At 36.4% G+C, this 11,519-nt stretch overlaps 1 protein-coding gene and 1 pseudogene across 1 annotated transcript; both read right to left on the reverse strand.

The window, feature by feature from the left end:
* LOC132623644 (anthocyanidin 3-O-glucosyltransferase 5-like) lies at nucleotides 1-10,772 on the reverse strand. Its single transcript, XM_060338426.1, has 3 exons — nucleotides 10,626-10,772; nucleotides 9,732-9,808; nucleotides 1-2,063 (listed from the first exon to the last, which is right to left on the reverse strand). The coding sequence occupies exons 1-3, from the start codon at nucleotides 10,674-10,676 to the stop codon at nucleotides 584-586; spliced, it is 1,608 nt and encodes a 535-aa protein (XP_060194409.1). The 5' UTR covers nucleotides 10,677-10,772; the 3' UTR covers nucleotides 1-583.
* LOC132623645 (anthocyanidin 3-O-glucosyltransferase 5-like) lies at nucleotides 5,010-7,086 on the reverse strand (annotated as a pseudogene).
* Nucleotides 10,773-11,519: the final 747 nt, after the last annotated feature.

Consider the following 11,519-nt stretch of genomic DNA (forward strand, 5'->3'; position numbering starts at 1 on the left):
TAACTTTTTTTTATTACTGTTAGTACGTGCATAGATAAGTTTTTTTATTATTGCAATTTAAATAAATACAAAAACATTACCTTGAAGCAATCCTTTTCTCAGTTTAACTAATATATCTCGTTTGACTTACGGTATTAAACTCCGCATGATAATTACACACAACAAAACCATAAACCAACAAACACAAAGCATTTTTTTCACTTTATTGAAATTTAAACTCTGTTCCAATTTTTTTTTTTTTTTTTTTAAAATAACCGCTACGCCACACTGTATTGTTCCTTAATATATTTGTTCTAAAAGAATGAGAAAGCCCATTCGATACATCCATCTTAACTATAGGACAACATATTATACAATCAAGGTATGTATGCTCTTTTTGTTACCATCGACCATAGAGATCATACACGGCAATCAACATTATTCATTCGTTGCTTCAAGCTAAGGTCTCTACACTTTCAACGAGACTGCTTAATTATTACTACAAATTATTCGAAGCATATGTAAATTACAGTGGATAAACAGCATAACATAGAAAATTTTTGGGCAATATATATAGCCCTAATTACCAAGTTGCTTACCCTTTTTAGATAGTTACATCGGACATGTTTTCCTTGGAACCATGGGTTCTTTTCTCAATGTCTTTGAGGAATTCACACATTGAATTGTGAGAGGAGTCTCCTACATTTAGTGCTTTCTCTGCACTCATCTTCAGCTTCTTCACATTTTCCCTCAATTCCTTTCCTTCTTTATATTGCATTACCGTTCTTACCAATTTCTCTATTTCTTCCCTTTCCACCACTTTCTTAGTTGGTAACACCTTTGGCCTAACAGCCACTCCAAGTTCCTCGGCAAGCATAGTCGCATTTTGTCTTTGTTCAGCATATAACGGCCATGCAATCATTGGCACACCATTTGTTATACTCTCAATGCTCGAATTCCATCCACAGTGTGACAAAAATCCTCCAACTGATGGGTGGCTCAAAATTCCGGCTTGATCCGTCCACATCTGAATCACCAATCCAAAATCTTTCGTTCGACTTAGAAAATCTTCTGGCAAATACTCAGGAGTGCCATCGCCACATTTTCCCGTCGTGAAAAATGACTTGTCTGCACCGATCTCAGACGGTGGCCTTACAACCCAAACAAACTTCTGCTGGCTTAACTCCAACCCAAAAGCTAGTTCCGCTAATTGCTCTAATGAAAGGGTCCCACCACTCCCAAAAGATACGTATAGCACTGAAACAGGAGTTTGTTCGTCCAACCAATTGAGTACAAAGTTCCTATCGTCATCATCACTCCCTTCTATGATGATTTGTTGGTTGTGTCTTCTTAACGGTCCAATCGGATAAACCGGTGAATTCACGATCTCTTTTAATATTTCATTTTCTCGAAGCGCTTTGAGTGAACCGGTCTCCACATCTTCCCAAGTGTTCATCAAGATCCCATCCGACAAACAGAACCCTGTCCCAAGTACTCTCATGTACTCGTGATAATCCTGATCGTTCCGGTCCAGCATTGGATCAACCACATCTTCCGGTCGAACCGGTTTGCAACCCGGGATTTTCAACGGTTCGTCTTGCTCCACATATTGACCTTCAATTTCTTTGTCAAGAACAGGACAGTATACAGTCAAAGCAGTAAACCATGCAGTCGTTGGAATATACACATACTTAGGTAATCCAAATTCTTTTGCAATTGGCAAAGCTTCAGTGCAGAAAAGGTCAACAATGAAAGCGTCCAAAATATTCTTCTTGCCAAATATCGCGGGCTTAACAACAGGTAAAGTTTCACGTACAAGTACGCAAAGTTGATTGACCATTTTTGTGCTGGAATCAATAAGGTTGGAGATGTCTACAGCTGGTATTTCAACTATATTAATCAAATTTGAGCTGTTGGCAGATTTGAGAATCTCCGTTTCTGCCAGAGAGCTGCCGGAGGTGATAACAAAAATGGTGACAGAGACGTTATGGTGGGTGATGAGGCGGTTACCGAGGGCTAATACGGGGATGATATGGCCTAAGCCTGGACTTGAGAGTATACCAACATGAAGAACTTGTTGTGAGCTACACATTGTCACAATATTATTTTCTGAGGGATTTGTGAATGGTACAGAGTAAAATGAGATGAGATGAGATGAAGGTATGAAAATGAGAACAGAATGAAAATGTTGATTGTTGCGATTGATATATTTATAGAGCATTTTTGTTGGTGACGTCTTATTTCTTAACGTGTATCAGTATATGTACACTGGCGACATGTGATTGGTTAGTATGGTATATATTTCAATGCAGTACGTAAGTAAATGATTTATTATCAACAATAATAATTTACTATATATACCTCAATTCTAAGTAAATTATTAAGATCAGTTTATATAACTTTTCATTCTTCATATCGCACCCGTTCAACTCTCTCAGCCCGTTATGAACAATTCATCTACCTGCTAAAAACAATTGAAGACTAAGACTAAATAGTCAGGGGATATATTTCTTTTCTTTATTTAATAAGCATTAGTTTCAACATGTCTGTTTTTGGTCATTTAAAATTAAGTTGAGGGCCGTTTCCGCCTTTTGCTTATAAGCTGGTTATTATTCCAACAGCCACAGCCACAACGGACCGACCTATAAAACGATATTTCTGTCAACTTCTGTTCTTTTCTAATTTGTTCATTCTCTTTTAATTTTGCTTTTCTAATTTGTTCATTCTCTTTTAATTTGGACTCATCATTAGTTTTCTTTTGGAGGAATATAGTAGGACAAAAATCTTTAGTATGTTATCGTTACACCCTGTTAATTTCTAAAAAGTTAATGGATCTTTCGGCTTGAATTTTCTATGATTTTAAGGTTCAAATAGAGATCACGACCTTGAGAAAACTCTTTTACATTCTCTGTTTCAATCACTTTTTTTAAAAAAATCAACTTCGACTTGGATCGATGTCATATAGATATTTTTCTATCTAATAAATTGAAAAACATAGTGTTTGAGATATAAATTTGATAATCATATACTGATTCTCAGTTTACTTCCTCCTTCCTTTTGCTCTCTATATTTTCAGAGGTAATCCTTTTTTATTATATGCAGTTTCATACCAAAATAGAAGCTAAATAAAAAATAACGGTTCCAACGCTCACAATAGTGGGCCAATGCTGGCATGGGCCATACTCACCTAGTATTTCAATATAATGAACAATTCATCGACCTGTTCAAAAGAATTGAAGATTGATCAAGTTTTATGTAGCCAAAAGTACTTATGTTCGAAAATTGACCCATCTTTTACGAATAAATAAGTGTTTTTGGTCGTCAGGCAGTACTCCTTGAGGTAATTTGACAAAGATGAATAAATTACGAAAATTTGCTTAGTTAAATTTTTGCCCTCTGCGATCATTTGCGGCCAATCCTTACTACCAACCACCTCCACCCCCACAACTAGCACCGCCGCCAACTACTACCAAAACATCGTCAACCACCACCAACTACTAACATCAACCAACTCCACCATCACAACCATCACCCCTCTTCCAACCGTCAGTCACTACAACAGTACCAGTCACTACAACACCAGCGACTTCCACCATCACAACTATCACCACCACTATTACTATAGCCACTAACACCATCACCACCATAACTACAAACCATCTCCACCATAACTACAAACCATCTCCACCATCACAAGCGAACATAAATATTTCATTTTAATCAATAATGATTTTATTCTATTAAATTAATATATCTATTCTATCTATTCTAATATAATTACTTTTTTATTTGAAGTGTATATTTACTATAATTACAAATATATAAAGTATGCACATTCAAGTGTTGAAAACTAGTCTTGCTCATTCAATGTTCAGATTTAAAAACAATATCTTAATTATTTAGATGTGCATTTAGATTCAGACGCCATAATTTTAATGAAAACAAATGAGGCATAATTTGACAGCCTGTTACTTATACTAATCCTAGATGACAAAAAATGCACGGGTTAGGTCTGTATTATTAGCCTCGCCACAACCCAGGCCAGAAATGACAAAACTAAGGGAGTAAATCTGAAGTTGAGATACTAAAAACAAGTCAATGAAAAGTGTTCCTCTATTTATTTATTTTCTTGTAAGGGTGGTGGACAAACCACCACGCCCCTTAATTAGTTTATAAACTATACTCCCCTCAGTGCATGTATTAATTTTTTTGGGGTTAAAGTACCCTATTAGGCAGGGTAAGTATTGGTACATCATGTATTGGATAAAGTTTTTCTACTAAAATATAGATAAGTTCAAGAAAAATATCACATATAAGTAATTGTTTTTTCTGTGCAAAGATCTATTTACGGTATATTAACTTCCACATGATTGTTCCTACATAACTAAACTATAATATCTCATGATTCATTTCAATTTTATTAACCGTTATGTCACCCTGTATTGTTCCTAAATTTATTTGCTCAAAGTGGATGAGAAGAACCGTCCGGAAAATGTATCTTAAAATTATATACAGGACCATATATTAATACAACCAATGTACGCTTTTTCTGTTACCTTGCGTACCGTCGACCTATGATCATGCCTGTGCTAGTACATATACTTTTATAATTTTCTTTCGCCACATATATACCAAGTTTAATTGTGAAGATTTGCAAGTTATATAAAGGAGAGAAATATCAACCCAAGCAATTAGATTGCTTATTACAAATTATTCGAAGCATACTGTAAATAATTACAATACATAAAGTGCATAACACAGATTATTTTAGGCCGATATATTAGCCTTTATTACCAATCTGCTCAACCCTTTTAGACAGTTTCCTAACACATATTTTTCTTGTAACCAAGCATTTGTGATTCTTGTTAATCAAATAGTAATCTGTTTACATAAACTAAAGAACAATATGTTTATTTCGAGCCCACAGAAAAACTGTGTTTCCTTAAAGAATTTAATCCCCTCACAGTTGCCAAAGGTTTGGATTAATTCTTCCCAGGATAGAACGGAATTCTATTCTGCAATACCGACAATGAAAATTGCAGAATTTCAGCGAACTCAACGAATGGTAGTAATCGCACGACACTTATTGTTTTCTTGTTTTGAAACGAATGTAGTATGAGGGGAAAGGAAAATGCGTTTTTTTCAGAGAACAAAAAAATGTTTGTAGTTTTTCAGTGTAAAAAATGAGGCGAAGCCTCTGAAAATTTATAGCCTGTTATTTTGATCTGAACAGGTGTGAAAGTGCATGTTCGGTGAAGAAGAGGTCATAGTTATGTTAATTCCGCGAATTTAATGAATTAAGTTAAATTTCGCGTGAATTAATTAATATCCGGATTGGAAATATTAAGTAACGAAAATGGAAATAATATCAATCAGATCATTTGACCAAATCCAAATCCCCAAATCCGAACCGAGCGACGACGACGGCGCAAGGGATGGACCTCTTCTCAACCTTTTATGAGCTAGAGAATGTGTTGCTTAATATAAGCACACACATAACACTTTCAACCACCAATGTGGGAGAAGTGTTCACTTGAAAGGTTGTTTTTCAAACTTTCATTTCCCTCCATTTCCCAATTCATACTTCACCTTTAAAGTCTCTCACTTAATGCATCTGTAGTCTTTAAACTTAACAGTATTCTCTTCTGAATGTCTTTGAGGACTTCACACATGGAATCATGAGATGAGCCTCCTATACTTAGCGCTTTTTCTGCACTTTCTCAATTCATTTCCTTTTATATATTGCATTGCCGTTCTCACCAATTGCTCTATTTCTTCCCTTTCCACTACTTTTTTGGCTGGTAATACTATTGGGCTGACAGCAATCCCTAGTTCCTCTGTATGCATAGTGGCACTTAGTCTCTGTTCAGCATATAACGGCCATGCAATCATTGGCACACCATTTGTTATGCTCTCAATGCTGGAATTCCATCCACAGTGTGACAAAATCCCCCAACTGACGGAGGGCTAAAAATTTGCGCTTGATCCGTCCAAACGTGAATCACCAATCCAAAATCTTTAGTCCGTGTTAGAAAATCTCCCGGCAAGTACTCAGAAGTGCCATCGCCACCTTTTACCGTTGTGAAAAATGTCTTGTTTGCACCATCTTCTGATGGTGGCCTTACCACCCAAATGAACTTCTGCTGGCTTAATTCCAACCCAAAAGCTAACGAGTCCCACCACTTCCGAAAGATATGTATAGCACCGAATTAGGAGTTTGTTCGTCCAACCAATTGACTACGAAATTCTTGTCACCATCTAGGATTTGTTGGTTGTGTCTTCTTAATGGTCCAATTGGATAAACCGGTGAATTCACGATTGCTTTTAATATTTCATTTTCTCGAAGTGCTTTGAGTGAACGGGTCTCCGCATCTTCCCAAGTGTTCATCAAGATTCCATCCGACAGGAGCTGTTCAAAACCGAACCGCTACCGTTAACCCAACTGCAAAATTGACTTATTGGCTTAATGGTATTGCGTTATCGGATCAGCGGTTGGGGAATGGATTAAAATTTTATAGTTATCGGCTTATCGGTGCGGGGGCGGATTACTCAATTTTCTTATCGAGTAAACCGTTAATCCGTTAAGAATTTGTCATATTTATATTCTTAGCCCTAAAAAATAAAATATGTATTGTGATTGTAATTTGTAAACCTAAAGCTAAAGCCTCAACCTAAAATATGTATCTCTATTTCTGTTAATTGTGAAACCTGGTTGTTTTCTATCAAATAGTTCATTCCCTGTTTCTTGTTTGCCTATATTGTAGTTTGCTAATTTTCTTGGAAAACTGTTGCTACTTGCTATGGTATTTTTACTAATATTGAATCCAACATTTCAATCTTCATGGTTATGTTCCTATCCCTTTTTTTTTTTTTGGAGGATATCAATATCTTCTTTATAACCTATAAGGTAAAAATATTACATTTTGAGTCACTTTAAATGCAGGTAATTTCCTTGACTACATGTGATTTTATCATTCATTTTTCTCTTAGATTTAACCGATACACCGCCCGATAACCGTCCGATAATTGCTAATCTGATACCGAATCAACCGATATCTTATAGGTTGGCTAGCGGATTAGCACTTTTAAAAGCAGATAACCGCTAAGCCGAACTGTTAAGCGTAATAATCCGTCCAATCCGCTCGATAAGCAGCCCTACATCCGACAAACATATCCCAATCCCAGGTCCTCTGATGTACTCGCGATAATCCTGATTGTTACGGTCCAGCATTGGATCAACCATGTCTTCGGGTCGAACCGGTGTGCAACCTGGGTTCGTCATATAGACCTTCAATTTCTTTGTCAAGGCCAGGACAGTATAAAGTCAAAGCTGTAAACCATGCACTGGTTGGAATAAATACATAGTTTGGTGAAAAGGTCAACGATGAGAGCGTCAAGAATATGCTTCTTGGCGGATACCGCGGACTTAACAATATGTAAAGTTTCACGTACAAGTACACAAAGCTGAGTGACTATTTTTGTGTTGGAATCAATAAGGTTAGAGATGTCTACAGCTGGTATTTCAATTATATTAATAAGATTTGATTTTTTGGCGGATTTGAGAATATCTGTTTCGGCCAGAGAGCTACCGAAGGTGATAACAAAAACGCTGACAGAGACGTTATGGTGAGTGGTGAGGCGGTTTCCAAGGGCTAATACGGGGATGATGTGGCCTAAGCCTGGACTTGAGAGTATACCAACATGAAGTACATGCGAATTGCCCTTCTTTTGGGGTGGTCTTTAAATTTTGCCCCTCATATTTGTGGTCTTTAAGTTTTGCCCTTAGCTTGGATACCTGAGGTTCTGGGTTCGAACCCCCGCTCAGGCATAAAATAAAAAAATATTTTCTCAAGACAGGGTTGGAGGGAGTGTATGCCGGATCCGGCATAAAGTCCTTAAGGAAAAACTAAAGTTATGCCGGAGGGGGCATAACTTTTCCTCAAGGCATAGTTTAGTTATGTCTTATGGGGCAAAACTTTTCCTTAAGGAACTATGCCTTATGGGACAGACTTTTAATTAAGGCATAACCAAAAGTATGTCTCATAAGGCAGAACTTTTCCTTAAGGCAAACTTTTAGTTATGCCTTAAGGAAAACTTTTAGTTATGTCTTATGGGGCAAACTTTTAGTTATGTCTTAAGGAAGAACTTTTAGTTATGCCTTAAGGCAGAACTTTTCCTTAAGACAAACTTTTAGTTATGTCTTATGGGCAAAACTTTTCCTTAAGGAACTATGCCTTATGGGGCATACTTTTAGTTATATTTTATGGGGTACACTTTTAGTTAAGGGATAACTAAAAGTATGTCCCATAAGGCGGAACTTTTTCTTAAGGCATAATTAAAAGTTTGCCTTGAAAAGTAAAAAAAAATAAAAAAAAATATATGTCTCAAGGCAAAGTCTGCCCCTTCCGGCATAACTTTAGTTTTTCCTTAAGGATTGTATGCCGGATCCGGCATAAAGTCCTTAAGGAAAAACTAAAGTTATGCCGGAGGGGGCATAACGTTTCCTCAAGGCATAGTTTAGTTATGCCTTATGGGCAAAAATTTTTCTTAAGGGACTATGCCTTATGCGGCAGACTTTTAATTAAGGCATAACCAAAAGTATGCCTCATAAGGCAGAACTTTTCCTTAAGGCAAACTTTTAGTTATGCCTTAAGGAAAAGTTTCGCCTTATGGGGCATACTTTTAGTTATATTTTATGGGGCACACTTTTAGTTAAGGCATAACTAAAAGTATGCCCCATAAGGCGGAACTTTTCCTTAAGGCATAATTAAAAGTTTGCCTTGAAAAGTAAAAAAAAAAAATATGTTTCAAGGCAAAGTCTGCCCCTTCTGGCATAACTTTAGTTTTTCCTTAAGGATTGTATGTCGGATCCGGCATACACTCCCCCCAGCCCTGCCTTGCGAAATTATTTTTTTATTTTATGCCTGAGCGGGGGTTCGAACCCAGAACCTCAGGTATCCAAGCGAAGGGCAAAACTTAAAGAACACAAATATGAGGGGTAAAATTTAAAGACCACCCCAAAAGAAGGGCAATCCGTGCAAAAAAATGCATGTTGTGAGCAGAGCTGTTAATATGGACTTGGCCGGCGGGGTCGGCCCAACCCAATTCTTTATTTAAGTAGGGTTGGGTTAAGATTTTTTTGGCCCATATAGAAGTGAGACTCAAAAGTCCAGCCTTTCTTGGCCCGCCGACCTTAAGGGTGGGCTGAGGCCAGCCCTTGAGGCCAGAAAAGAATAATAAATTAATTAATTTTTTAAAAAATATAAGTAAATTAAAGAAAAAGATAAAAAGTAATGAGAAAAAAGAATGTATTTACTATTGAGTAATAAATTAGAAACTGGAGTAATACTTTTTAGTCTTAGAATTTATATTATGTTTAATTTCTTTTGAACGTAGGGGTGGGCGTTCGGTTCTTCGGTTCGGTTTTCTCATACTTCGGTTCGGATATTTCGGTTTCGGTGTTTTGAAAGTGGACACCGAACACCGAACCAAACTAATTCGGTTTCGGTTTTTTGAAGTTTGGTTCGGTTCGGTTTCGGTTTTTTCAATTCAGGCTTTCAGCAGTCAGCACCACAGTTTCAGCAGCAGCAGCAGCACAGAAACTGTGGCAGCAGCACACTTTACAAATCACAAAAAGGAATGAAAAAACAGACTATTATTTCTCTGACAAAAGTTCCTACTGAAATCTTGGAAAACAGAGGAAGAGATCTCAAACATATACTGAATAAAACAACTATCAAGCTAATACATACCACTGTGATGCAACATTGACAATGATAAGGACCTTCCCCTTGTAAATGCTGAGATCAACATCATTGCCCTTGGCATCCTGCAAAAATTAAAAGAGCTTTAGCCATCCGATATCTTATCACGGTTACAGCTTAAGCCGTATAATCCTGAGAAAGAACTACTCTCAATCAATAATGTTTCATTACTTATCAACATCAAAACAGATTTGAAACCAAAACTTTAGACTATAAAGAAACTAAAACAAGCTCCACAAAATGCATATATCACAAGTTAATTGGCTGCTAGCACTAAGCTAATACCATATACCACAAGTTTACACCTTCTGCTCATCTTTTCCTTTCTGTTTTACTGATAAGTTTAATCAATTGCATTAATAGCACTTAGATGGTTGGAAAATGTATACAATACACTATGCTTGTGTTGTTCAACCACATCCATTTTAACAAAATATCCCAACTATCTACACGTCATAGCTAGAACCCTTTACACCAAAACTATAAGTGAATAAAATATGAATGATTTTTCACATTGTTAGCATATCTTGGTAGTTCATATATAGACAAAAAGGTCTTTAAATCATTTACTAAGCCACAAACTCAAACCAGTGCCTCAGAACTCAAAACCCCAATCAACAAAACCACAAGAAAATAAACAAAAGCAAAAATGAATGATCTTTTCACATTCTTTACTTAAGTTGGTTGTTCATATCAATACAAAAACAAAATTCAATCACTCACTAACCCAAAAAAAGATTTAAAAAAACCCTCCATAACTCAATTTCCTAATTCGTAACTAATAAACCAAACAGAACAATATTTCTTGCTGAAAATATAGGCAAAATTGAACAATTTAGAAAGAAAAAAAGAACCCGAAATTGAAATAATTAAAGGGCTAACCTTAACAGTGAAGTCATAAACAGATTGAGGCTTGTTTGATTGACTAGCCATGGTATGATGACTGAGAAGTGAAAATTAGGAAAATTAGGGATACGTTAGGTTTGAGGTCTGAAGATTGATACAAAAACAAAAGAGTGAAAGTGGGCTTGGGTAATTAGAGATACAACAGAAAGAATGAAAGAGGGCTTGGGTTCTATTTTTTTTGGGCTTAAATTTAATTGGCATGAGCTTGGACTATTTAATATTTTTTGGCTAATATATAATATTTCGGTTTAAACCGAAAACCCGAAAAACCGAATACTAAACCCCGAACACCGAATCGAACCCCAAAATTTTTGAAAATTGAAACCGAACCCGAACCGAAAACCTGAACACCGAAAAACCGAATTAATTCGGTTCGGTCCGTTTTTTCGGTTTTCGGTATTTATGCCCAACGTGATCTGAATTAGTGATCAAAAATAATATTTTTTTATTTGTTCCCTTTAAGATTTGTGCAAGAATGGGTGGTAGAAAATTCTATTTCATATTGTAAAAGTTTCATGTTCAAATTGTACCAAAAATCACTTAGAAAATGTTATTTCGGAAGACGAAAAAACTTAAAGGGCTGACCCGTCCTAGCCCGCGGCTCACTTAGGACTGGGTTGGGCTACCATTTTGCTGGCCCTTCAATTAAAAGGGTCAGCCCGTCCTAGCCTTTTTAATTCTTTAACCCTTTAGGGCTGGATTGGATTGGGCTGGGCTAACCCATTTGACACCTCTAGTTGTGAGCTACCCATAATCACTAGTACATTTTGAGAGATTTGCGAATGGTACAGAGTAAGATGAGATGAGACTAATATAATGAAAATGAGAAAATAATGAAAGGTTGATTGTTGCGATTGATATATTAATAGA

This window comes from Lycium barbarum, chromosome 12 (genome assembly GCF_019175385.1).
Source record: "Lycium barbarum isolate Lr01 chromosome 12, ASM1917538v2, whole genome shotgun sequence".
In the NCBI taxonomy this organism is placed as follows: domain Eukaryota; kingdom Viridiplantae; phylum Streptophyta; class Magnoliopsida; order Solanales; family Solanaceae; genus Lycium; species Lycium barbarum.

What these genes read in the sequence shown, in the direction of transcription:
- LOC132623644 (XM_060338426.1), bottom strand. Translation starts at nt 10,676, where the DNA reads ATGGCTAGTCAATCAAACAAGCCTCAATCTGTTTATGACTTCACTGTT. An exon ending in TTTATGACTTCACTGTTAAG is followed by an intron (nt 9,809 to 10,625) that starts GTTAGCCCTTTA and finishes TAATTTTTGCAG; the next exon opens with GATGCCAAGGGCAATGATGT. An exon ending in GTCAATGTTGCATCACAGTG is followed by an intron (nt 2,064 to 9,731) that starts GTATGTATTAGC and finishes GACAATGTGTAG; the next exon opens with CTCACAACAAGTTCTTCATG.